The sequence below is a fragment of the Oculina patagonica genome, chromosome 3 (assembly GCF_052425735.1).
Source record: "Oculina patagonica isolate OP01 chromosome 3, crgOcupat, whole genome shotgun sequence".
NCBI classification, from domain to species: Eukaryota; Metazoa; Cnidaria; class Anthozoa; order Scleractinia; family Oculinidae; genus Oculina; species Oculina patagonica.
The window spans coordinates 2,732,218-2,760,087 of NC_135760.1; the positions used below are offsets into that span (position 1 = coordinate 2,732,218).

The 27,870-nt window shown below is 39.2% G+C and overlaps 2 protein-coding genes across 4 annotated transcripts; both read left to right on the plus strand.

Moving 5' to 3' along the window:
- Window positions 1-2,546: 2,546 nt before the first annotated feature.
- LOC144646185 (uncharacterized) lies at window positions 2,547-23,057 on the plus strand. Of its 3 annotated transcripts, XR_013569368.1 has the most exons (6): window positions 2,547-2,697; window positions 11,567-11,632; window positions 13,603-13,718; window positions 14,186-15,126; window positions 15,673-16,315; window positions 22,997-23,057. XR_013569368.1 is itself a non-coding variant. In XM_078505730.1 (5 exons), the coding sequence occupies exons 2-5, from the start codon at window positions 11,582-11,584 to the stop codon at window positions 16,254-16,256; spliced, it is 1,692 nt and encodes a 563-aa protein (XP_078361856.1). In that variant the 5' UTR covers window positions 2,547-2,697; window positions 11,567-11,581; the 3' UTR covers window positions 16,257-16,542. The 3 variants fall into 3 exon arrangements, 2 of the variants coding, with proteins under 2 accessions (XP_078361856.1, XP_078361857.1); XM_078505730.1 differs by lacking the exon at window positions 22,997-23,057 and having other exon boundaries at window positions 15,673-16,542; XM_078505731.1 differs by lacking the exons at window positions 2,547-2,697; window positions 22,997-23,057 and adding an exon at window positions 5,159-5,246 and having other exon boundaries at window positions 15,673-16,542.
- On the plus strand, window positions 21,506-27,562 carry LOC144646189 (uncharacterized). The gene is made up of 4 exons (XM_078505733.1): window positions 21,506-21,538; window positions 23,848-23,960; window positions 24,324-25,258; window positions 26,512-27,562. Exons 1-4 carry the CDS (start codon window positions 21,518-21,520, stop codon window positions 27,075-27,077), a joined length of 1,635 nt encoding a protein of 544 aa, XP_078361859.1. The 5' UTR covers window positions 21,506-21,517; the 3' UTR covers window positions 27,078-27,562.
- The last annotated feature ends 308 nt before the right edge of the window (window positions 27,563-27,870 follow it).

Sequence of the window (27,870 nt, forward strand, 5' to 3'; positions counted from 1 at the left end):
GAGTTCAAAGTTTTGTGATTCAAACAAACATACATATATCTTATTAACCACGCGCGAGGGCCGTACTGGGCGAATATTGGCCCGAGGTCTTGACAGTACGGATCGAGCGCAGCGAGGTCCGTACAAAAAAGACCAAGGGCCAATATTCGCCCAGTACGGTCCCGAGCAAGCTTGGTTAATAAGAGATTTATTACACGACTGGAAACTTTGTGTAGTGAGAATTGCTACCCGGTAGATGTCCTGGAAAACAATGTGCGGCAAACCTTTTCCGCGCGCTATTAAAAAAAAAAGTTATTATATTTTCAAAGCAATAAAAACTCCGAAAAAATCTTGCAAAAAAAAATCTTGCAAAAAATCTTGCGCTAAATCGCGCTGGAATTAGCGCGGGATCATCCGGTACAAAACCCGGTCCGATACTTGGAAAATATCGGCCCTCGCGGGACCGGAAATTAAGTAATCTGATTGGCTGATTCAGTTATTGGCCCTCGGACCGCCTTAGTCGTGTAATAAAGGGATCTATCTCCAAATTCCTTTCGTGTTTTTACCCTTGGTACAGGGTAAGAACAGGCAAAAACTCAGGGCAACGGCGATTTTGAAACTGAAAGATACTATATTGATGTTATAAATGGCTTCACATTTTCGGCTTTAGTTTTGGAAAGTAAAGAAAAGTTTCTATGTACATTTCTTTTTCATTCAATTCATGACACAAACGCCAACCTGAACAGAAAGTGAACTTTCAAACAGATTTCAGAACAATCCAGCGAGTGTCAATCGGTCGCTTTCAAAATCGGGAATACGGTGTTCATCTTGAAAAGGTCGTAGAAATCAGCGACGCCTGTCGCAAGGTGTTTTGAGCGCAAATCCTTTTTTACAGATGACATTAATGATTGCAGACGGAGATTTCAATTTTTCATTCAACACTTTCTGATTTTTTCAACGCCTTTTTTTTCTAGTGAAACGCCGTTTTTTTCCTTATTGTTTCTGTGAGTTGGCCTACTATTCGTTATAAGGTACTGACTTATTTCTTCAGAAATCGCCATAGTTTTAAAATTATCATTAACATTTTTAGGATTTGCTATTTGCAACTTTTTTAAAATTCAGAATTGTTCTTTTATTCCCGTCAAATTATTTTACAAATTAAATCACGTTTCTTGTTATGGTAATTTTAAGTCTTCAGCAAAGGAATGCCACTGCTTATCATTATTTGCCCAAAATATTACTAAGTATTTACTGAAAAGATTTTTAAACGAAGGAGAACTTTAAAGGATATAACAAAGGCGTGCTTGGCATATTGAAGAAAATTGCTTGTGGCTAGTCTATTTAAATTCAGAAGAACCAGCTAACTCAATATCGGGTTGAAAGTCTCTTTTGTCAACTGTCAAACCTAGAGAAAAACGACAAAACTTGTAAATGTTGATCGAACATGAAATCCACTTTTCATTTCCTTCATTTTAAGTAGAAATATTGGCTACTAAAAATAAGTTATACTTTGAATGCGTTGATGAGAGATAAATTAATGAGGTCATTTTTTTCAGCGAACCAGATTATAGACTAACTGGAAGCTTTCGGGTATTTTATTTAAAGATTTTCCCAATTAATTTTCAGACTCTGCTATTCAAAAGACAAAGTCATCATTTAACTCTTATCTTTGAAAAGACAGCTAGCTAAAGTGTTGAGTTAGAAGCCTTAAGAACCTGTTTGGCAAAAAAAAGCACAGACAGCCGCCATGCACGAGTACTGCGGGCCGGGTGTTTCCTGATTTAGTTCAACTTTCGGGTTTTTTCTTCGGCAAAAACTGAAAGCATTTAACAAACGATTTATCCAATAATTTTTTTCCGGAAGCCTTCTATCTCAAAAGCCAAGAGATCTAGAGATGTGCTGGAATGTATTTTACACGGGGTAAAAACAATTGTATATGTTTTGAATAATTATATGCGTTTATTATCGTCTGGCACGTCCGGTTTTTCCCATGCAACTTATAAAGGCATAAAGGATGTTCACAGCTTCTGTTTTGCGAACGCAGTAGATGTATATAGTGTAAACTGACAACTGAAAGACGGTCAATTTTAAATCACAGCTGACAAATGGCCTGAAATTAAAACTGAAAATTCACTTCTTAGCTTGACATTACTACTGACAATTCGTAAAAGGCTAAAATGTTTAAAATGGAAAGGGACGAGCAACCTAAATTATTAATGCCAATTAACTATGACCGCTCTTCGTCCAGATGTTGCCTTGCATTCATGAAATGACCTCTTTCGTTTTCCTTCGCTGGAATCTGACATGCTATCAATTTTAAAATCGCTATTTATGTTTATATTTAACAAACAAAATCGTTGTTTTTGTGTATTTGTTACTGCAGCAGAGCAGCTACAGTAGGATAAAACACAAATTAAGTCTCTTAACCATTGCGTGAAATATTTCTTGACTTAATTAGTGAAAAATTACTGAACTGGTGGCCAGTCTATGTTAAAACTTTTTTTCTTAACCCTCAAAGATAAACAAGTTTTAACTAATTATCCGATCGAGTTCAGCTGGAACCTTAAAGGAACTGGCAAACAAAACAGCAACACAACAGCTATACACGATCGTGTGTTGTAGCTCTTGATCGAGTTCACCTCGAAGTTTTCGTTCTTCGCACGATTATATATAGGAATCAATCTCCATACTTCAATAGTGTCTTTCGTTCTTCAGGAGGTAAGGTTTGCATGAAAATAACCTGCTATCAACTTTAATCTCGCTTTTTTGCAAAAAAAATCCTTTGTTGTAACTTTTTTATGCAACAGAACGAAAACAGAAGGGTAAAACACAACCGTTGATTAATAGGTTTTTAGCGTCTGTGCCATTGAGTGAAGTCATATTTTAACGAAAAACTTACTCGACTTGTGGCCAAACTATCGTAGCCCTAAAGAACAAAAAAGTAACTAATTCATTGTCTGCTGATAAAAACGTTACGGGACAATCCCAGACAGAAAAGCAGCGACAACCGCTATACACCGTCGAGTGTTGTAACTCTTCTTCGAGTTCAAAGTTTTGTGATTCAAACAAACATACAGGGATCTATCTCCAAATTCCTTTCATGTTTTTACCCTTAATTGGTACAGGGTAAGAACAGGCAAAAACTCAAGGCAACGGCGATTTTAAAACTGAAAGATACTATATTGATGTTATAAATGGCTTCACATTTTCGGCTTTAGTTTTGGAAAGTAAAGAAAAGTTTCTATGTACATTTCTTTTTCATTCAATTCATGACACAAACGCCAACCTGAACAGAAAGTGAACTTTCAAACAGATTTCAGAACAATCCAGCGAGTGTCAATCGGTCGCTTTCAAAATCGGGAATACGGTGTTCATCTTGAAAAGGTCGTAGAAATCAGCGACGCCTGTCGCAAGGTGTTTTGAGCGCAAATCCTTTTTTACAGATGACATTAATGATTGCAGACGGAGATTTCAATTTTTCATTCAACACTTTCTGATTTTTTTAACGCCTTTTTTTTTCTCGTGAAACGCCGTTTTTTTCCTTATTGTTTCTGTGAGTTGGCCTACTATTCGTTATTAGGTACTGACTTATTTCTTCAGAAATCGCCATAGTTTTAAAATTATCATTAACATTTTTAAGGATTTGCTATTTGCAACTTTTTTAAAATTCAGAATTGTTCTTTTATTCCCGTCAAATTATTTTACAAATTAAATCACGTTTCTTGTTATGGTAATTTTTAGTCTTCAGCAAAGGAATGCCACTGCCGTTATCATTTTTTGCCCAAAATATTACTAAGTATTTACTTAAAAGATTTTTAAACGAAGGAGAACTTAACTTTAAAGGATAAGAAAGGCGTGCTTGGCATATTGAAGAAAATTGCTTGTGGCTAGTCTATTTAAACTCAGAAGAACCAGCTAACTCAATATCGGGTTGAAAGTCTCTGTTGTCAACTGTCAAACCTAGAGAAAAACGACAAAAGTTGTAAATGTTGATCGAACATGAAATCCACTTTTCATTTTCTTCGTTTTAAGTAGAAATATTGGCTTCTAAAAATAAGTTATACTTTGAATGCATTGATGATAGATAAATTAATTAGGTCATCTTTTTCAGCGAACCAGATTATATACTAACTGGAAGCTTTCGGGAATTTTATTTAAAGATTTTTCCAATTAATTTTCAGACTCTGCTACTTCAAACAGCAAAGTCATCATTTAACTTTTATCTTTGAAAAGACAGCTAGCTAAGTTGTTGAGTTGGAAGCCTTAAGAACCCGTTTGGCAAAAAAAAGCACAGACAGCCGCCATGCACGAGTACTGCGGGCCGGGTGTTTCCTGATTTAGTTCAACTTTCGGTTTTGTTCTTCGGCAGAAAAAGCATTTAACAAGCGATTTACCCAATTGTTTTTTCCGGAAGCCTTCTATCTCAAAAGCCAAGATCTCAAGATTTCTAGAGATGTGTTTGAAGGTACTTTACACGGGGTAAAAACAATTGTATATGTTTTGAATAATTATATGCGTTTATTATCGTCTGGCACGTCCGGTTTTTCCCATGCAACTTATAAAGGCATAAAGGATGTTCACAGCTTCTGTTTTGCGAATGTGCGAACGCAGTAGATGTATATAGTGTAAACTGACAACTGAAGGACGGTCAATTTTAAATCACAGCTGACAAATGGCCTGAAATTAAAACTGAAAATTCACTTCTTAGCTTGACATTACTACTGACAATTCGTAAAAGGCTAAAATGTTTAAAATGAAAAGGGACGAACAACCTAAATTATTAATGTCAATTAACTATGACCGCTCTTCGTCCAGATGTTGCCTTGCATTATGAAATGACCTTTTGTTTTCCTTCACTGGAATCTGACATTCTATCAATTTTAAAATCGCTATTTATGTTTATATTTTACAAACAAAATCGTTGTTTTTGTGTATTTTTGTCGTCTGCAGCGGAGCAGCTACAGTAGGATAAAACACAAATTAAGTCTCTTAACCATTGCGTGAAATATTTCTTGACTTAATTAGTGAAAAATTACTGAACTGGTGGCCAGTCTATCTTAACCCTCAAAGATAAACAAGTTTTAACTAATTATCCGATCGAGTTCAGCTGGAACCTTAAAGGAACTGGCAAACAAAACAGCAACACAACAGCTATACACGATCGTGTGTTGTAGCTCTTAATCGAGTTTACCTCGAAGTTTTGTTCTTTATACGAGAATATAGGAATCATTCTCCATACTTCAATAGTGTCTCTCTTTATTCAGGAGGTAAGTTTCGCATGATAATAATCTGCTATTAAGTTAAATCTCGCTATGTTGTTTTGCAAACAAAATTCTTTTTTGTAACTTTTTTTATGCAACGGAACGAAGAAAACATAACTGTAAAACACAACCGTTGGTTATAGGTTTTTAGCGTCTGAGCCATTGCGTGATATCTTATAACGTAAAACTTTCCCGCTTTTTGGCCAGTCTATCTTAGCCCTGAAGAACAAAAAGCTAATTAATTTATTGTCCGCTGTTTGAAACGTTACGAACAATCCCAGACAGAAAAGCAGCAACAACCGCTATACACGGTCGTCGAGTGTTGTAACTCTTCTTCGAGTTTAAAGTTTTGTGATTCAAACAAACATACAGGGATCTATATCCAAATTCCTTTCGTGTTTTTACCCTTGGTACAAGGTAAGAACAGGCAAAAGCTCAAGGCAACTGCAATTTTAAAACTGAAAGATACTTTATTGATGTTATAGGTGGCTTAACATTTGCGGCTTTTAAGTTTTGGAAAGTAAACAAAAGTTTCTTCGTACAGTTCTTTTTCATTCAATTCATGACACAAATGCCAACCTGAACAGAAAGTGACAGACTTTTAGACAGATTTCACCAATCCAGCGAGTGTCAATCGGTCGTTTTCTTTCCCGGTCGGGGGGTTTTTTTTTTTAAAAGGGGTGGGAACCCCCGGGCCCCGGGGGGGGGGTTTTCCCCGCCCCCTTTTTTTTTCATATGACTTTTTTTTTTTCGGGGGGAGATTTCTTTTTTTCTTTCAACCCTTTCTTTTTTTTTTAACGCCTTTTTTGTCTCGTGAAACGCTCGTGTGTTGTAGCTCTTGATCGAGTTCAACTCGAAGTTTTCATTCTTCGCACGATTATATATAGGAATCAATCTCCATACTTCAATAGTGTCTTTCTTTCTTCAAGAGGTAAGTTAACATTCACGGCAAATCAACTACAAAGTGCCTTCTCATACGACACTCTCTATCGCTTTTAACATCGGGAAGACGCCGGTACGGTGGTCTGGAAGGTCATAAAAAGCAGTGGTGCTGAAATACCGTAAAATTCCGGTTATAGGCCCTGGGCTTATACAACTTCGTAAGGGGTTTTGGGTGGGCTTATAAGCGGAGGGGCTTCTATCCGGGAGGGCTTAAAAGCGGAATAAAAAAACCTTTCGAAACGATCTACGCATAACGCAACATTTAACCCTGTTCAGTACTGTCATCCAGCAGTGGGGGCTTATATCCGGGGGGGGCTTATAATCGGATGTATTTTTTTGTTTCCAGGTAGATTTTACAGTATACTGCAAGAAGTTACTTTTGGTTAAATTTTTCTCCTTTATTTTTCGCTCAGTATTTTGGTCGACTTGCTGTACATAAACTGAATGAATTTTAGAAATTTCTGTGAACAATTTCAAGCGGAAAAAGTCGACCATCAAGTACCTTTGTAAACTACGGTACGCTGTGTTCGGCGCGAAGCGAAGCGCACCGAGTTAAAATTTGTATTAAACCACCGATTTCTGTCAGACGTCTTTTTAAAGATTCCCCATTTTAAAGATTCCCCGTTTTAAAGATTCCCCGTTTTAAAGATTCCCGCTTTTAAAGATTCCCCATTTTAAAGATTCCCGCTTTTAAAGATTCCCCGTTTTAAAGATTTCCGCTTTTAAAGATTCCCCGTTTTAAAGATTCCCCTGCCCATTCCCCATTCCTCATTCCCTATTCCCCGATTCCCCATTCCCTGTTTTAAAGATAGCCACTTGCATCTTCGAGGCAGAGATATAATTTTTGTCGTGACGCTTTTGATACAACGAAATATGAAATCATTATTAACAGACAATTACTTTCAGTTCGCTCGTGTGATTATCTTTCGCTCACAACAAATTCGCCAGAATACTCGGCGTAACGTTTTAATTTAAATCATGATTTGTTTCTTTGACTGGAGAGCTTTTTGCTGTTGTAAACACCTTCGAAAGCCTTGTAGAAGCGGAGATTTATTTATTCGCGACGCTTCTCAAACATCGAAGATAAAATCATGCAGGCTTGTCGGTGAGTGTTTATTCGATGATCAAACCTTGTGGACGCTGAGATTTTATAAAATCTCCGCTTCTACAAGAATTAAAATTCTTGTCGCGACGCTTCGGAAGATAAATTACGCTTGTGACCGCTTGTCGGCGCGTGTTTATTCACGAGATCAAACAAAAACTTTCGCTCGCAAAAATATCGCAAGCATTATCGGCGCATAGATTTAGTCTAAATCGTGAATTGTTTCATTGACTTCAGAGGTTTTTTATGTTATAAACAACTTCGTAATCTTGTAAAAGCAAAGATTTAATTTTTGTGAATATCGGACGCTCCTAAACCGACGGAAGAACCGTCATGCCTCGAATTCGCCTCCAAAGTTCAAAAGTTTTCCAGATCTGTTGACTGTTTAATTCAGTTGCCACTGTTTTATCCACCTTCGCCAGCACTCACTTTTCATAATGAAATTCCTAGTTTGTAAATATTTACTTTTACTGTCGTATGTCTTTGAGTTTTGAAAATTCTTCTAAAATTTAGCGTGGCTAAAAGAACCTTGTTTCTACATGTCTGAAGAGAAAACGTGCTTTTTCGCGTGTTATGTCGTTGTATCTCATTGGTATCCAGCACGTGCAGTAGCTCCCTTCTCTCCATGCTACCTTTCAATCTTGTCGCGTGCAATTTCGCGCTATCAGGGGCGGATCCAGGATTTTTCAAAGGGGGGTGGCTGTTTACCAATATGTTTGTTTACTATTTTGTTCAAGCCCCCAGTTCTTTTTTATGGGGGGACGGGGTTTCAGGTAGTTTTGTGAAAGTGGGAGTGCAAGTTATTCTGGGTATGAGACCCATATTTCATGGAGCCGTAGGCTCCATTCCCCTAGGGGGGTCTGGGGGCATGCCCCCCTCAGAAAATTTCGAAAAGTTGAAGCCTCTTAGACGTGATCTCCGCGCTTCTGAGCAGCTTTATACAGCTGTCAATTAAGTTATTAAACCACTGTTTTTCCTTGATAGTTTGGCAAAATATTCTTTCCTCAACTTACCTTGAGTTACATTTCGGAGAAAAAGTCTAGTTCGTATGAAATGAACAGTGATTGAAATTTAAAGTTGACAGGCCACGAACTTACAAGAAAGAACAGATATGCGTTGTTTTGCTTACCCACGTGGGTGAAAATTTTTAGCCCTTGGCAAAGTGGCCTGGAGACAACTTTGGCGACTTTGCTTCGTTGTGAAATCGCTTTGATGCGAAAAAATAATAAGAAAACTCGCTAAAAAATGTAAACGCAGAAGAAAATCATTCTGCAAGGCTAAAACAACTCTTGAAAACAAAAAGGAATCTAAATTTTTAAAATTATACACACATGTTTTGTAACGTTAAGCCAGAAGTTAAAACAGGCTGTCGAAAATCTCCTATTTTGGAAAAATGACCGTCCTTAACTTTGAACGGCCGCCTGACTATGAAAGGTGGATGGACATTGTCCTTATTTTCTATTTTAATATGTTTATTTTCATTTTTCTGGTGGATCAAGGGGGGTGGCTATCCACCCCCCCCCCCCCCCCTGGATCCGCCCCTGGCTATTTTCCGACAACCTTTCTCGAATTAGCTGTATGTGTACGCGGCTGCCAAAGCCGCCTGATATACGGATGTCCGGTCTCACTCCGTGACTTTCATTGTGAAGCGCATTGAGCTTTGGGAATGCGATATACAAGAAACCATTACCATAAATAAGTCGACTCTAAAGGCTGGTTCTCATATTATCGCCCCGATCGTCTCTGTCGCTTCTGTCGTTTGCAAATTCTGAGGCGATCGTAGGCGTTCGAAGCGATTGGAAGCGATCAGGGGGTTCTCATATGATCGCCCCGATCGTCTGGTATATGCAAAATAGGGTTGATCAATCAAGATAATAATTTATGATCTTTTCTTTGTCCCCGCATATGAATATTCGATTTTATTCCGATCGACGCACGTGTGTTTTTTCAAAACTTCGATATCACTTATGGCAGCCTTCGATGCAAAGGCAAATTCGTGGTAGGCGAAGAAGCAAAAGGGAGGCCAAACGGAAACGTAGTTCTGGGTAATACTTATGCATCATGGGCAGGGGCGTAGCCAGCTTTTTGAAGAGTTGTAGGCCTGGCCAACCCCTTTTTGAGAGCTGGGGGTTGTGGGGTCCGCCGGAGAAGGTTCCGAGATTGAGACGCTAGGAAATACCCTCTCCATCCTTATTTTTGGTCGCTCTGTATGTATTTCGACAGCTCCTAAATTTTAACATTTCATTTTCTATTTCATCTTTAAAGTGCATTACCTTAAATTTGTGTCTATTGTACATTAAAAATACGAGTAGGCTCAAAAATTTGTAGGCCCGGGCCTACGGGTCTATAGGCTAGCTACGCCCCTGATGGGACAGTTTGGATCACTTCGATCGTCTCCCTCTGTGGCAGTAGTTCTCATATAATCGTTCGCGATCGCCACGGTCTGCAACCGTCTGCGACCGATCGCCCGGATAAAGCTGGTTCTCATATGATGGCCCCGATCGTCTATGTCGCTTCTGTCGTTTGCAAAGTCTGAGGTTATTTGGAGCAAGCAAACTTTTTGAAGCGACAGAAGCGACAGAGACGATCGGGACAATCATATGAGAACCAGGCTATAGAACACGGGCGATCGAAGCGATCGCGATCGTCCCGATCGGCGCAGACGTCTCTGTTATGTTCTCATATGATCGCCCCGATCACAAGCAAACTTTTTGAAGCGACACAGGCGACAGAGACGATCGGGGCGATCATATGAGAACCAGCCTTAAACTATGGAGAATCTAACAATTGTCGAGTAGGATTCCTGACATATATTTGTGGTCAACACTTGCACTAAACGCTTTTGTCCTTGTTCTTCCGCATTTTAACGATACATCATCCAAGCTTCGATCACTCGGTCACCGCCGCGCATGCGCCAGAGGTCTCTAAAATCTTTGAAAAATTTAGCCTTAATAGACCATAATCATATTCTCGGTATTGTTGACTGGAACTAGCTTGCAATGGAGGCTCATGCGGGGGAATCTAATTTAAAACAGCTTCATGTCATTTGCATTTGAAACGACTACCCGCATTAGCCTCCATTGCAAGCTAGTTCCAGTCCAATACCGAGAATACGAATAAGGCCTATTTTTCGTTAGTATATACACACTCAGTGATCTTGGTGTTTCAAGCAATCTGATTGGTTCGCTATCTCGGGCTAATGAGCATTATTCACTCCCTACGGAGTGAATAATGCTTGATCCAAACTGAAACAAAATGGCCGGCGTAAACTCGCGTTTCGCCGGCGTTTCTGAATCGCAAATACTAAGAATACAAGAAGATGCTGAACCAGAAAAGACAAAAAAAGGCTAAGAAATTTGGCCTGACGGTTTTCAAAGTAAGAGAAGACTACATATTTCGCAATTTGCAGCACAATGTCCACACAACTCGAGTACTAAAACGATAAACAATTGCATACCGTCAAGTCGGTCTTCGCACGGCATCGGCAGAAATGAATACCGCAGATTTATCGGCAGCAACATCAAGTGTTATTCAACCAAGATCCTCCACAAATATTCAGGAAGAAGTCTTTGTGCAAGAAAACATCCAGTTTTCACCACAGTTCTGCAGACATTCAGTAAGCTTATAATCCAAACTTTCAGGTGGATCCTTCGCCAACTGCTCTTTCAATTTTCAATTCAAGTGAACTTCAAAAGCTTTGATTCAACGGTCAAAATGTTTTGCAAGCAGGTTTTTGATTCAGACTGCAGGTTTGAGTGGTGTTAAAGGACCATTTTGCTAGATTGTGACGAGGATTTTATCGAAGATTAACTAGATTTGCCATGTTTGAAGATTCTGTAAACTGTTTCGCGCATGTCGGTTAGTGCCGCTTATATGTACGTTTTCCACGCATGAATTGAGAGGTCAATTAAATCGACTTTAAATGGTTTCCTTCTGAAAACTTTGAGATCGCTTGTTGTTGAGATCACTTCGTGTGTATATACTAAAACAATTATTCTTTGAAATCTCGGTGAATAGCGGCAGAATTTCAAAGAATAATTGTCAAATATCGTCGAGGAGAACGCTTTCGCTATTAAATCGGAAAATATCTTTCTCATCCTTGATGGTTGATTCTTTTAGTAACTGTTATACGTAAATTTATTGTTGTAGAATATTAAGTGTATTTTTTGTAATTGTTTGATGTTTTATCAGTGTTTTTCGTTGATGTTGCAATTGAGATTGCAAGTTTATATTTTAAATGAATGTATTAATTTCTACGACACATTTCTCACGTTTTTTTCAGGGATTTTTTTAAAGAATGATGATTACTGCCGGTTTGTTGGTCTTCATGTTAGTTCATCAACATGTGGTAAGGCATTTAATTTGTAGTTTGAATTTAATTTGTACCATGCGCCAGTAAACTTGCCAGCGTTGCAAACGAACTAAACCCCGGTAACGCAGGCTAGTCAAACTCAGTCGAGAAGCGATAATTTTATCAGATAAAACGCCCTCATGTAGCATATTTACATGGCACCTGTGATGAAATATATGATTTGATACCTTCTGTGATCAAACTCATCAAAGCAAGAATATCATGATTACCTTATTACATGAAATTTTCGCGACACGTTGATTTCGCGATTCCAAAAAAATCGCGAAATTTAAGTGACGCGAACAAAAAGTGTCGCGAACATAACATGACGCAAAATTAAGTGACTCACATTATGTTAATAGTTAAGAAAAAATAAGTTTAGTGCCACTAAAGGAAGGAATTATTTATCTAAATATGGATGTTGTCGTCATTGACTCAAGAACAATAACTCATGCACGTACAAGCATAACCTACTTGTAGACATTAACTGCTCTGTTGTAGCTATTTGCCGAGATTTAGTCCCACCCTTGCTTTTTTTTTTTTTAATTTTGACGTTATTTTTCATCAATCCGGATTAATGAAGTTGTTTTTATTTAATTCAAGGGCATGTAAAATAATATTGCCATAGGCTTACGGACACCTTCGGACATGGGGGGATGGGGCGGAGACTTTATTGCCCGAAAAAAAAAAATGGCATGGGTTGAAGGCCGAATAAAGAGGCATATAAAATGGACAAAAAAACGTGCATTGAAATAGTTGTTCACAAACCTTGCCTGCTTGCTTAAAGAAAACCATAGTCTTTAATTAATCGCGTGGCGTTGCCGAAGGTGTGCAGTGAATCCTTTTTCTTTGGAAATATTTAATTTATTCACTCTAGTTCCGCAAAGTTATACAAAAGCGTGTGAAACATTCAGGGATGAATGGGTTAAAACATTTTGTTAAATTTGTAACTGTATCGCAGCTTTGTTTCAAGTTCTTACAGTGGATCCACCGAGCACAAACGCTCAAGCTATGGAAAAGCCTACTGATTGCAACTGTATCACTAAACTGAGGGGTCACACATAATTTGCAAGAGAATCGAACATGATTATAACATTTTTCGCGTGAGAGGAAACGAAAGCAGAAAAATAAGAAATTTAGACTTTTGAACCACCACAAAGTTCGGTATATTTCCAATACTTTTTTTGTTGATGTAATTCGTTTTGTTTGTAATGTTGAGATGTGTCTGCTTATTTTCTTTCTTTTATTCTAGGCTTGTTGCCCGAATTCCCCCTTCGCACCCCCCGCCTCGTACGCCTATGAATATTGCCAAGGAAATGTAAATTGTGTCTACTCAAAAACGCGAAATTAAAGTGATTCAAAATACAACATTTTTTAAGGTAGTTAGTCGTTCTTTTGAGCACGGGGCAGCTCAAACGACAATAAAGTAGGCTTCACCATGAGCTATAGGTTAAGTGGATTTCGATTTAAGTAAAGCAAATTACTTACAAAGAAAATCGGCTCAAGGCAACTCGTAGTACGACTTGTAGGACACCAGTCACACAGCAATCAAACGTAAGAAACGTTACGCCACTTTAATTTATGATTGTTTGTATTGCCCTGGATTTTGTAAAATCTATTTTCAAGTGTAATACGTTTATGTAAAACCGTACAGAAAGTTTATACGGCCACAAACCAAAATAAAAAGCGACAAAAAGAAAGGCAATGGAAGTAGAGGATTTCATAAGCTTGTCGAATATTCGCTTGCGTTAGTTTTGGCGGGAACTGCTTTCGGTAATTTCAGTTTTGGCGGGAACTGCTTTCGGTAGTGTCAGTTTTGGCGGGAACTGCAAGCGCACCATACGTTTGGCCATCATGTGGACTGCATTGCTGCAAGGTGGTTTGTTCGAGCGTACGCCAAATTTTTTTACTCAAATTTGACGGCGATTTTTAAACAAGTTAATCTTATTGTCTGTCTTTCATGTTAGTTGTGCAACGAACTGTACCCAATATCGGTAGCCGAGGACATCGCTCAGAACCAGCCCGTGTGGTCCTCAGATAACTACATTGAAGAACCTCCACAAGGAAAAACAAATGATGAGACGTATGTATTACTTTCTTATACATCACATAAAGATTTAGGAAGATCTCGAATTGCAGCCCGGTTTTTTAAAAATGTTTTCGCATGTTTAGCTCAAAGAAGCAGGCCTATGGTCAAATTGCTCGTTAAAATTGCAGATATGACTATTAATGGGCACATAATATGTTTGCGCGAAAAATGCGCCATGTTGTTTTAATCTCGCGCGAAACATGCGCCACCTTGTTTTGATCTCGCGCGAAACCGCGCACGTAAAAACGCCTTAGCTTGAGCTGGTCGACTCTGTCATGTGAATGTAGAACGAAGTTCATTCTGGAAAGTCATTCCGGAATCATGTAAACAGGCCCTAACTGTTGGATATTGTTTCACAGGTTGAATAAAATCACTCTAACACGAGGTGGATTTAACTAATGAGTTCAATTCTCTGGTGTTCATACAACGAATTGAAAAGTTTCATTTTCTCCTTTTTTAAGATTTCTAGCCTCAAATTCGCCTCGGAGTGCCATTGCAAACCCACAAGACCTCGACTGGATAAAAGAGAAGATTGTGGACTTCTACGGGTTTAGAAAAGATCCCGCGAGAGACATATGGATAAGCCAACCAGATTTCAAAGCAGCTCTTGGGACCCCTGACTTCGTCATCGCTGCAGATCGAGTAAAGGCGTTCTTTGACCGAAACAACGATTGGGAGAAAACAAAAACGAACATTGAATTCCGCACAAAGGCTGGCTGTACTAACCTCCTCTACATCACAGCTGCTAGATACCTATTGGTGACCCACGTTCTTTACGTACAAAGCGACAATATGATAATTCCTTGTGCGAGAACAAGGGGCAACCAAATTGAGATTCCTGATTCTGGGGTCTGCTATCCTGCACCCTACGGAAGCGCTACTTGTACCTCAGACTACGACGTCGGGCTCATTGGAAGGGATGCTGGGTCTCTTACAGAGAAGTTTAACGCCTATTTTCAAGGTGCTAATGGATTTGGGAAACCCTCGGAACTTGTTTTTGACACCAATGTCTATGCTTTCACTCTGGAATACTCCATGCCATTTTTGTTTGCCAAGCTTCCGGTTAACTTTGCCAAAGATGTAGAGAAAAATGAACAAACGATCAAGTTTAGAATGCAGGAATTGGCCAGTGCTTACTACAAGGTTTTCAAGTACAACGAAAGTTTATTTAACACGATGGTAACTGCAGCTGCAGGAGCCATAGACCCGATGACGGCCTCTCAATCCAAGAGTGAGCTCAATACATGGCTGGGAATCTTCAGTAAATTGAATACTAGTACTCCGATGAGAATTGAATATTTTCAAAACTCACCCGGACAACTGAGGCTTGCCCATAATGCTGAGTACCAAAGGCTCGTCAAAGAGATGTCTCAACAAGAAGGATATAACAAAGATTTTTTAGGTAATTTGCGCTTTCACGGGGATTTTTAGACCAACTACGCCCAGCTATTTTAGTTGGGGGGGGGGGGGGGGGGCGTGACAACTCTAACCAACATTTGGTAGTTTGCCTGTCAAGGTATTTTCGCTCTGACAACTCTTATGAAAATTTTGCAGTTTACCTGCCTTCAGCTTATTAAGGACTTTTATGACTAGGATTCATTGCAATTTGGCTGGGTTATTTGTCATTTACTCATTACTTCATATTTGACAAAATTATGGCTCTTGGTGAACGTTTTTCAGTGAGTACACTTTGTGATGCCTATCATAAAGGAAGGGGCGTCATTTGCGTTCACTCCTGGACATACCTGTTTTAGTAAAGACCTCGTTTATAGTAATATGATTTTCTAGCAATAAATGCAACGCATTAATACATCACAATATTCAGTGAAAGTTGAAATCGATATTTAGCGACTGGAGAAACCCCACCCAGTTCGGATTTTAAATTTAAATTAAAAAGTTAAAATTGCATGACGGCCCACAATAACTTTCTAAACGTTGTTCCCTTAAGGTACTCTTGCAAAGGCCCTTATCTACGCGGCAGAGGCTTATCACACCCGAGGAGCTATAAGGCATGTAGTGGGAGGCACACAGATGAAAGTGATTGACCTGAGTCCCAGCACCACACTTACAACCAACGACCTGTGGGTGTCCATGATTGAAAACTGGGGAGAGTCAAACAAAGAGTACAACCACTGCAATAGTGAAAACCCGCCCCTGCCTCTGGAGGAGTGCTTCCTGAAGATGACTAAGTACATGTGGAGGATGTTTAACGCCATGAGGTTGCTCCGTGAACGCATTCCAGCCGGACAGAGACCTGGATTGGTGCACTTTGGAGAGAAATTTGCCGATCCTGAATTCGCGATGAAGATGTGGCTCGACTACAAAAAGCAAGGAAAGACTGCGATTCCTAGACAATTGGAAAATGTCAGGGAGTTTTTGCGGCAATTCCAGTGCGACAAGGCAGCTGTAAGTTTTGGCACCCCATTCCCGCCGACTTGTATATTCAAAATGAATGACAAAGTCAACGCCTATAATGTAAAGCTGGCTCGTCTTGTGACCGACGAGGCTGTGAGGCCACCCTGGCGCCCCTGAGAGCTTGTCTAAACTAATGTTACTGTTGGTAATACGCTGTCAGAAAGGAAACAAGAAAGGTACGAAACTGCCGAGCTTTTAAAATTTGAAAAACGCACAGAATGATCTTAAAACACTAAATAGTTGCAAAATCATTTCAAAACAACTGTGCAAATAATTTTAAATTGTCATAGCTTCCAAAAGGAAGCACAATCAAATTAACGTTACGTAGATGATTGAAAGCGTTGTCATAGAGACATACAGTAATCGCTGTTAGAATAACGCAAAATAAATGCATTGAAAGCTATGCTGAATTTACTGTCTGGATATAAACTGTATTAAGGGGGGCGGACAGTATTTGCTTAACTGCACTAAAACGGCAAACAATGTTTAACGTGAGTTCGTTGCGCGGAACGAGCCCGCGGGAAAGGGGAAACGCGGCGTCCAAACAGGGTTCGATATCTCGAAATACATGCCAACGTTGTTTTCACTTGCCTTACAGAAGTTAAATGATTTTGAACAACAGATGGCAACCAAAAGTTTTGTTTTTTATATGGAAGCGTTTTCGTTCCTACTAATGAACTGGAAAGGTCTCATTTTAGTATCCACAACATGACGTTTTTGACGCAAAAACGATAATTAATAAGCGCCAAAAAAGAGAACATTTGACTTCCGATCGTCGTCCGTGAGTCAAAAACGTCTGACATGTCTTCTTCCTAAACCGTTTTAAGAGGTGGACGTATGCACTGGAAGCCACTAGAACTGTCAGCGTTGCATCTTATCTGCTGCTAATGCCCTGACGTTCACAACTTTTCTGCCACATTTTCATCGTTAAGCCAATATATCAAAAAGGCACTATAAACCAAGTGGACCTTTATCGAACAAGGAGACACTTTTTACTACTCTTTATAGAGGTTCTGGATGGGGGTTTTACTGATAGTTTGTCAGATTAGAAATGACCCTTTTTTTCAACTGATAGCCTGGATCATCATAGCCGAGAAATGAGCTGAAATTTTAACTGCTAGCTAATAATTCGAAATTACCGAAATAAATTGATAACGCACCCCTATACAGACCCTCTTTATATGTAAGGGTTGTGGATCATTGATTGCAAGCGACGACTTTTAGGCTTTTAGGGCTGACCGTTTGTTTTTCTCTATATATTTTTGGGTGGGGGTGGGACTCTGAAATACTAGACTAAACACCTGAAGTCGCTACCCTATCCCAGTTTTCAGAACTGTGTCACTACTTGTGTTTTTAATGGAAAACCATCTGTCAACAACGTTGCCGCGATGATTTTATTTACGTTTTAGAAGGCCTCTTCCTCTTCCTAGTTTCTATCTCTATTCTGGACTTAATTCCTCATACTACTGATCCGTTTTCCGTTAAAAGATACCTTGTTCTTGACCAAAACTCGCTGATTTCTATACCCTATCCCAGACTAAATTGCTTGAAGCGGCACATACCTATATAGCTCATATATGGGAGTGCCCCCCCCCCCCCCCGGGATCTTGTAGAGGCGAAATTTGTGTAAACTAACCATTGCTGGAACTGTGAAAATCAGCAAAATCTAAAATGAAGTTTTTGAGTTTCGACGACTCACTGGAGAAAAGTTTTGAATTTTGACCCGCACTTGAGGACCTTTTCACATACAGTCAACTCTCGCCTTGCGGACACCCCGCTATTACGGACGCTCGATATTACGGACAAAATTCAGATCCCCGGCGAAAGTTATAGAGGTTTGACTGGAAATGACTCCCGCTATTACGGACTCTCGCTATTACGGAATTACGGACACTTTCGTGGTACCAAAAGAACAATTTTATTGTTTTGACTCTCGATAAAGCGGACACCATGAACTTCTCACATAACGTTATCACGGAAAATTGCAGTGTGTTGAATACTATTTGTCGAAACACATTTCAGAAGTCTTCTGCAATAATTATTTTTGCATCAATTGCTTCAGTAGCTGTACACCAGACTTTGCTTTTTCACTTCAGCTTGCGCTCTTTTCTTCCAGACGACTCCTTTGGAGAGATCAAACCCTCAAACCCTCGACCATTGTCATTCTCCATACCTAACGACTACTGAGTTGTTTCACGACTGTTGATAAGCTCGTCATAACCCATACTATTGAACCTATGTTAATGCCATTTTTTTCCTCACACCCCGCTATTACGGACTCTCGCTATTACGGACACTAAACGAAGTCCCGAGCGTGTCCGCTATAACGAGAGTTGACTGTAATCTGACCACGCTACGGTTTTTATTTGTTCCGGCGCTAAAATATATATATATATACGAGTGACTACTGGTTTATGCTGACACTGCTAGTATTGCACTGGACGCACTAAAATTCCTTCGGATGCATTCGTGCATTTGAGGATAGATAAGCGTTTTAAGAAGAACGATTAAGAGACATAAAACGACTCAAAATTAAGGTTCATATGGTCTAAGGGACCATTTCCAGACAGCGACCTCAGGCTTGTCGCTTACGGAAGTTTCGACTGTATTTGCGAGGTAATTGATTGTTTAAAAGCAAACGTCATCAACTTGTAGTGAGACTGTCTGCTACACTAGAAAAGCAGGTAACCGTTGTCGACCGATGAGTGCATGTATAAATATCAGAACATTTCCATCTTGCATGGTCTGATCGAACGCAATCTGCAGTTAAGTTTTATAGGGATCGAATTCCATACAGCATTTGCCACCCACCTTTGGAGGTAAGTGAGTTTTTCAAGGCGCTAGCAGTGACAAAACAACAGTATAATATTTTAAAGTCACGGAAATTTGCCAAATTTAGTGATGGGAAATGACCATTAAATTCGGTGAGATATAAAAAATAAACACTTAAAACAGTGAAGGAACATTTCAATTACACAGCAAATACAAAAGAAGGTACGGATGGCCAAAAGTGGCGAAGATTGAAACGAATTGTGATATGGGTTTTTGAAATATTGTTGGGCGGAACAGTTTTCAAAGTTAGACTCGTTTGCTTGAAACTCTAAATTATAACCTCCCGGATACACATCTGGTTGCAATGAAGCTATGGTCTTGTCGTTAAAATCAATAGAATTAATTTCTTTGCAAACATAAAGTTTCATAGCAAGCATTTGGCAAAAGTAAATAAAATAAACTTAACTCAGCCGTGACACAGTCCCTTTAAAACGAAAGGTACTACGTACCATTTGAACATGCAGTGTCAATTTCATGCATTGTTTGGGATTACTGTCCTCCCAGAAGATAAACATCTTGAAACATAAAATGACAACAACTAGAAATGTTTTTTCCTTTAACAATCAAACAGTGGACAACTGCGGCAAAGTCTACTTGGATTCCGACTTTTCATTGGTATACATTTTTAAATAACCCACTTAGATTCTTTGTTTTTTGTATTGTTTCTTTTTAGCATTTTTGGATCCTTTTCAGTATCAATTTTCAAAGTCTCAGTCGCAAAAAAATATATCTCCCAAGAGAACTGAGTAGCGTTTCATTTCATGCAGTATACTAATCCTTTTTCAGTCAATTTTGTCGGATTTTGACAAAGAATACATAGAGAACTAGAAGAGATTCAGGCCTAAAGGTCAAATTTAAAACTTCATTCAAACACTTGCAATCAATTTCTTCAACTTTTCTTGAGAGTTGCAATTGTAAACGGCCGCCGAGTTTAGTCTCTCGTCAAGTTGTCGTCTATCTATTATTTTAACAGCTCGCATTAAAAAAAACGTTTTGTTATACAATATATTCATAGTCCAATTAAGACTCTCTTTATTTGACCTAGTTTTCAACTATTAACATGTATGACATTTTATCTGATCAACTCGTGATCAGGTTAAGCTCAGTCTTCAATGTATTTTTATGTCATGTCTTGTACAAATTCAATTTGAAAACATAGAAAAACAGTTCGCTACTGAGAGTCTCCTAACCGTGATAGCCACATGTCTATCTCTATTATCGTGCAACACCTAATCGTGTGAACTACCTGAAGTTGTAAGTAGTTAATATTTACGAAGAAAACTGACGTGCTTGTGATGGAATAGCCTAGAACACTCACTGAAGTAGCCCATTGGCAACCAATAGCAGGCTAGGATAACAGGGAAACCTCAATTTAACGAAGTGCAAAGGGACTAGAAATTTGTTCGTTATATCGAGGGTCCGTTATATCAAAAACCTCGATTTAACGAATTTGCGGAAAAACAGCAAAAATGTTCGTTGTATCGAGGTATAGTTTTTTCACGCTGTGACGTTGCACTACCCAGCATTTAAATAATGATCTGAACGACTGTCAAAAATAACATTTCTGCTTTAATGCCTAATATCCACATAGGTACGGACATATGTCTTTGAAGTTGTTTTCCTGTTAGGATAGGCCTTAGCACGGTTTTCGACGCCATCTTGACGAGTAAGCAAAGCGGGTAGAAATTACAGTGTTTGTATGGGAATCCGACGGCAAATATCTTTTACAAAAATTGAATTCTGGACAACTTGTATATAGTAAAGTTGAGATGTTTGGCAAAAATTTTTATTCGCCAAGTTTGAAGAATGTCGCTGGTCTAGAAAGCGTTCTGATCAATTACGTTGTAAATTTCCCATACATTTGTCTATAATGTTTCCCGCGAACCGCCTCAATCATGCGGAAAACCTGTTAAAACCCGGCCCAACATCACACCCTCTTACAAGCGCCAAGAAGGTTTTAAATGGTATCTCTAGTCTAACGCCATCTGTACTGGTCTAAAATCATGAATTTGAAATGCACCAAAACTGGTTCAGAAAGCTAAATAAAATTTTGTTAAGACCGAGGGTAAACAACACATCCATAAGCAAAAGGTTTTTGTTATTCTTGTTTTTCCAAATATGACCAGTATCGCTACTTAGCATTAACATCTCCGAAAAGTGCCATTTTAACCTAAATCATTGACTCTACTAACAACCGCCAGAAATTTGATGTTCATTTTGCTATACATTGTACATGTACTTGTTATTCTGCTAGCTACACGAGTGGTGAAGATGAAATTGAATCGTGCAATTTGATTGGTTAATTGGGCGGTATTTTTATCTGAGCTGCTCTCATACGCGTTAACGTTTAAATGACATTTTCTGTAGAAAAAAAAACTAAAATTTCATTGACCAAGCTCTTTGGGTCCACAAGGGCAAATCTCACGCTCCTTTAATAACAACTATTCCAGTATAGCGGTCAACATTTCCCTTGACTAAACACAAGTTTCAAGTGCATTTAATTTGCAGGTTATTAAAAAATGATTATTGCGAGTTTCTTGACGGTCATGTTGGTTCATCAACATGCGGTAAGACATTCAATTTGTTTATTTGAATTTACTTTGTATCTTGCGGTAGAAATGGGTTACCTCGGTCACAAAGCCATAATGTTTTATTCAAAAAGAGCGGTTTTCAATTGATCGTGAAAAGTAATTCGCGATTGCTTTGGTTTTGCATTTCTACGCTTAGTAATTGGTTTAAAAAAACTTGCACCCCTTTCCCAGCCAATCAAAACCAAAACCAATCGTGACTCACTGACACACGTTTTCCGCGCTTCGCACCGGCCACCTGTATTTGCTTTGAGTTTTGATTGGTTCACTGGATTGTCTGTGTTTTTCGTGATTGGCCAGAGTGATTGCTTTGGTTTTTGGTTTCCAATATAAAGTTAAAAGCTGCTCTAAAACGCACTTATGTAGCATAGAATTGATACATCGTATCTGTAATGAAACAAATTATATCTATGAAGAATCATATCGTATGATCTCTATCTGTGATGAAATGTGTTATCTTCTATGATCAACGTATCAAAGCAAGAAGAGCATGATTAGCTATAATCGTTCTTTTGACCATGGGGCAGCTCAAACGACAATAAGAACAACTTGTAGAGCCGCAGTCATACAGTAGTCAAACAAAAAAAGCTCAACGCCACTTTGTTTTTATTGCCTTGAATTTTTCACGATTTTCAAGCGTAATATGTTTGTGTGTAAAACGCAACAGAGAGTTTATACAGCAAAAGACCATAATACAAGAGGCGGCTTAAAGAAAGAATGGAAGTCAGAGGATTTCGTACACTTTTTTACAATAACTGAGTAAATTCTAGCGCGCTGTTTGGCTAATTTTATTGTCAAGCATGAAACTTGTTGCTGACGTAATCAGCGAAGGTTTTTGTCAAACTTTTCAGCACTGATTTATAGCGCTGTATTCTTGATGAGGCGAAAATTGCACCACAAAACTAGAAGACTTCAATGAGGAAATCATCTTAAATGTATCGGTTAAAACTTAAGAAACCAGTGCAACCTGAGAGCGAAAAGATGGGGATGTTTATTGAGGATTCAGAATCTGAAAATCGGCTGGGAGCGGAAATGTGAGCGGTCAATAAAATTAAGAAGCTAAACCGCGTTTTAGCGGATTATTTTGTCAACATTTTTCACTGGATTAAATGTTTTATAGTTGAGCAATTCGAATTTTCTCTTGTAATTTCTGGCCGTTTTCTTACCAAACAATTTACGAGCCTATGATTCTCAGAATTACAGCAACGAAATCTAGATTCTGTGGCGGTGCCGCAATCGCATTTTCCTCGTGTATTTCTTTCCTTCGTTTTAAAACCAGTTTTGACTTTCTGTTATTGTAAAAAACAAATTGACATCATTTTTTTATGCGTCTGTCCTGTTATTGATGACGTATTGCGTCATAACATTGTCAAAGTGTTGTGGTGAGTGGATCTACAACAAACTGTTAATTAATACTTGAATACTCGCTTTTGTCAGTTTTAGATGGAACTGCATTACCCCGTAGCCACAGTTTTGGAGGGAATTACATTCGGTAGCCACAGTTTGGCGGGAATAACATTCGGAGGTGCCAGTTTTGGCGGGAATTACATTCGGTAGCCACAGTTTGGCGGGAATTACATTTGGTAGCCACAGTCTGGCGGGAATTACATTCGGTAGCCACAGTTTTGGCGGGAATTATATTCGGTAGCCACAGTTTGGCGGGAATTACATTTGGTAGCCACAGTTAGGAGGAAATTACATTCGGTGGTGCCAGTTTTGGCGGGAATTACATTCGGTAGCCACAGTTTGGAGGAAATTACATTCGGTGGTGCCAGTTTTGGCGGGAATTACATTCGGTAGCCACAGTTTTTGCGGGAATTACATTCGGTGGTGCCAGTTTTGGCGGGAATTACATTCGGTAGCCACAGTTTGGAGGAAATTACATTCGGTGGTGCCAGTTTTGGCGGGAATTACATTCGGTAGCCACAGTTTTTGCGGGAATTACATTCGGTGGTGCCAGTTTTGGCGGGAATTACATTCGGTAGCCACAGTTTGGAGGAAATTACATTCGGTGGTGCCAGTTTTGGCAGGAATTACATTCGGTAGCCACAGTTTTGGCGGGAATTACATTCGGTAGCCACAGTTTGGCGGGAATTACATTTGGTAGCCACAGTTTGGCGGGAATTACATTCGGTAGCCACAGTTTGGCGGGAACTGCAAGCACGCCGTGCGTTTGACTACTACGTGGGCTGCAGTGCTGCAAGGTGGCGTTGTGAAGCCTACGCGATGTTTGTTTTACAAATTTGATGGTGATTTTTAAACCATTTATTGTCTGTCTTTGATTTTAGGTGTGCAACGAACTGTACCCGATATCGGTAGTCGAGGACATCGCCCAGAACCAGCCGGAATGGTCCTCTGATAACTACATTGAGCCTCTACAAGGGAAAACATATGATGAGACGTACGTATTATTTTCATGCATCACATAAAGATTTACGAAGCTCTTGTATTTTGATTGGTTCACCGAAATAACTGCAATTAAAAAAATGTATTTACTTATTTATTAATATAATAAGTACATAAATTTAAAAATATAATGTCGTAATGATATAGTTTAATACTGCCTACGGCATAAAATAATGCTTTTTTTTTGTAATTGGATCATGCAATTTAAACCAATCGGATTGCCAGAAAAACTTTCACTGGAGACATAACTAAACATTGAATGAATATTGGTGATTTGCGTCGAAACTGACAATTTAAAATACCCCGAATTGCTTTTTACAAAACGAATTCGAAAGTTTCATTTTCTCTTTGTTTTAAGGTTTCTAGCCTCAAGTTCGCCTCAGAGTGACCTTGCAAACCAACAAGACCTCGCCTGGATGAAAACTAACATTGTGGACCGCTACAAATTTGTGAAACATCCCGCAAGAGATATATGGATCAAGCAACCCGATTTCAAAGCAGATCTCGGGACCGCAGAGTTCATCGCCGCTGCGGGTCGAGTAAAGAAGTTCTTTGACCGAAACAACGATTGGGAGAAAACAAAAAAGAACTCTGAATTCCGCACAAAGGATAGCTGTACTAACCTCCTCTACATCACAGCTGCTAGATACCTGTTGGTGACCCACGTTCTTTACGTAGAAAGCGGTAAGAAGTTGGTTCCTTGTACGAGAACAGTGGACAACCAAACTGCGATCCCTGATTCTGGAGTGTGCTATCCTGCACCTTATGGAAGTGCTACTTGTACCTCGGACTACGACGTCGGGCTCGTTGGAAGGGATGCTGGATTTCTCACAGAGAATTTTAACGCCTATTTTCAAGGTGCCAATGGATTTAAGAAACCCTCGGAGCTTGTTTTTGACACCAATGTCTACGCTTTCACTCTGGAATTCGCCATGCCATTTTTGTTTGCTAAGCTTCCAGTTAACTTTGCCAAAGGTGTAGAGAAATCTGAACAAACGATCAACTTTAAAATGCAGGAATTGGCCAGTGCTTACTTCAAGGTTTTCAAGTACAACGAAGGTTTCTTTAATACGCTGGTAAATAAGGCCAAAGAAGCAATGACTGCTACCAAATCCAAGGCTGAGCTGAATGTTTGGTTGAACACTTTTAATACATTGAGAGCTCAAGTACCGTTTAAACTTGGGGGAGGCTCGCTGAAAACTCTCGACGCCTTCAGAACAGCCCATAATAATAAGTACCAAAACTTAGTAAAAACGATGTCAGCTAACGGCGGATTTAACCCAGACTTTCTAGGTAACTACACACGTACAGTTTTGTTTCTAACGTTATAATTGAACATCATGAAAAATGTAGCCTCAGAATTAATTTTCATCTTGATTGTCCCCAATCTTGACCATGCTAGTCAAAGTTGCTTTAGTTTTTCTTTTTTGGTGTTTTCATGTACAACTTAGGAAAGCACATTTCTATATACCTCAAATAAGGAAGTACCCCCACCCCCTCGGGAATCACATAACTTGACGTGTAGGTGCATCAAATTGAATGTCTTTGGAAGCGATTTACTGTAATACAGCGTTATTTTCAGAGTTGACAAAATACGAACATTTTTTCGCTCTTTTTATCAAAAAAGAATGTTTTGTCTTAGCCTCAAAATAGATGTTCTTATACTAAAGGGTCGACTGTGACAGTTTACAAATTGTGGCCCTAGGTTTTAGGTCATTGTGATTTTGATTCGTTAGGTGGCTCGCTGTGGTTTAGACATTCAAGGCTGTGAAATTCTATCACAGCTACACCAATAATGTCGAAGAATAACTTTTAGAACAAATTTGTATAGACTTTACCGTGCCATGAACAAATTGAGGTCACTTTCACATCAAAATTCCTTCCCATAGCAACTAACGTCATGAGGACAAAGATACCTTGTTTTAACCTTTTGAAGCAAATAACTGACTACTCGGTGAGAGTTTTTGTTGAAAAAATGCCGGTAAGGTTCAAATGTCGGTAAGTTTATCAAGTTCATAATTCTATCATGAACTTCTGATTTTTAAAGTGGTTCTGAACCTTACAGACAGATATTTTTTTAAAAATAAATGGTACCGTAAATGCTCTAATAAACGCCCGGGGCGTCTATTAAATTTTTGGGGTCCTAGGGTAGGCGTTAAATAGATATGAGGCGTTTATTAGAGAGAGGCGTTTATTTCAATTTAACAGTAATAATGTCAACAAGTAAGATACAACAGACACTGTTTTGTATCTAATAAACGCCCCGTTTTGTATCTTATAAACGCCCCGTGTCTATTAGACACGGGGCGTTTATAAGAGGGCGGCGTCTAATACAAAATTTACACTTCAGGGGAGGCCTTTATTAGATACGAGGCGTTTGTTTGAGAGTGGGCGTTCATTAGATCATTTACGGACTGGATTAAAGCTTAGCTGCACCATCGGGTGAGCTGTAATAGAATGCCAAAGACGGGAAGGACTAAACTATTGTGATCCATGTTAAAACATCTTTTCCTTTGTCCCTGAAGGTGATCTTTTTTTTCCCGAAGGTGATCTCGCGAAAGCCCTAATCTACGCGGCAGAGGCATATCACACCCGAGGAGCCATAAGGCATGTAGTGGGGGGCACACAGATGCAGGTGATAGACCTGAGTCCAAAGACACCACTTTCAACAACAGACCTGTGGGTGTCAATGATTGAAAACTGGGGAGAGTCAAACAAAGAGTACAACCATTGCAAAAACGACCCTCTGGAGGAGTGCTTCCTAAAGATGAGCAAGTACATGTGGAGGATGTTTAACTCCATGAGGTTGCTCCGTGAACGCCTTCCAGCCGGACAGAGACCTGGATTGGTGCACTTTGGAGAGAAATTTGCCGATCCTGAATTTGCTATGAAGATGTGGCTCGACTACAAAAAGCAAGGGAAGACCGCGATTCCTAGACAAAAGGAAAATGTCAAGCAGTTTTTGAGGCAGTTCGGATGCGACAAGGCAGTTTTTGGCACGCCATTCTCGCTGACTTGTATTTCAAAAATGAATGACAAAGTCAATGCCTACAATGTGAAGCTAGCTGGCCTTGTGACCGACGAACCTGTGAAGCCAGTTTGGCGGCCTTGAGAGCTTATCTAAATGATGTCATTGTAAAACGCTGGTACAAAGGAAACAAGAAATTAAAATAATGAAACCACCGAACTTCTGAAATGAGAAAACTCCCACAATGATCGTTACATCACACTTATAATAGGGACCTTCAGATCAGAGTATGAGTACGAAATCGAGTACGACTTTCGAATGTCAATCCAGTTACGTTCCCAGAGCTTTCACTCCTCCCTGTTGCTGACCAGTTGAAAACAAGACTATCGGTGCAAGATTGGTGTGAAATGTGATAATCGAGAGCATTAGCACTAGGTTTGAAAATCGTACTCGTACTCTAATCTGAAGGTCCCTAATAACCTGCGATCAGGCGTCTTTTTAGAAATTGACGAGAAGTATGGAGTAAGGGTATGATCGCAAGCTAACACTACGTTCACATGAAACCAATAGTTGCAACTTGCATTCTGATTATTCCAAAAGGAACTGGGCAAGTAAATAATTCTAAATTGTCATAGCCAAAAAGGTGGCGCAATCAAATATACGTCACGTCGGTCATTGAAAGCTTTGTCATTAAGAATTACATAAATGCATTGAAAACTTGTGTAAAGTGAACTGTAAATAGAAGGGGAAGAGTTTTTATCATCAACACTAAACTGCCAACAGTTCGTATTATATTTACACGAGATCGACCAAAAAGGGGGTCAATATGTCGAAGGAAAAATTGATGTGAAGGCTCAGTATTTTACAGTCGGTGGAAAGGAAAGCGCAAAAATGAGCTCTCGTTTTATCATTCACAACATGGCATTTTTGACGCAAA

What these genes read in the sequence shown, in the direction of transcription:
- LOC144646185 (XM_078505730.1), top strand. Translation starts at nt 11,582, where the DNA reads ATGATGATTACTGCCGGTTTGTTGGTCTTCATGTTAGTTCATCAACAT. An exon ending in TGTTAGTTCATCAACATGTG is followed by an intron (nt 11,633 to 13,602) that starts GTAAGGCATTTA and finishes CTTTCATGTTAG; the next exon opens with TTGTGCAACGAACTGTACCC. An exon ending in ATATAACAAAGATTTTTTAG is followed by an intron (nt 15,127 to 15,672) that starts GTAATTTGCGCT and finishes TGTTCCCTTAAG; the next exon opens with GTACTCTTGCAAAGGCCCTT.
- LOC144646189 (XM_078505733.1), top strand. Translation starts at nt 21,518, where the DNA reads ATGTTGGTTCATCAACATGCG. An exon ending in TGTTGGTTCATCAACATGCG is followed by an intron (nt 21,539 to 23,847) that starts GTAAGACATTCA and finishes CTTTGATTTTAG; the next exon opens with GTGTGCAACGAACTGTACCC. An exon ending in ATTTAACCCAGACTTTCTAG is followed by an intron (nt 25,259 to 26,511) that starts GTAACTACACAC and finishes TTTTTCCCGAAG; the next exon opens with GTGATCTCGCGAAAGCCCTA.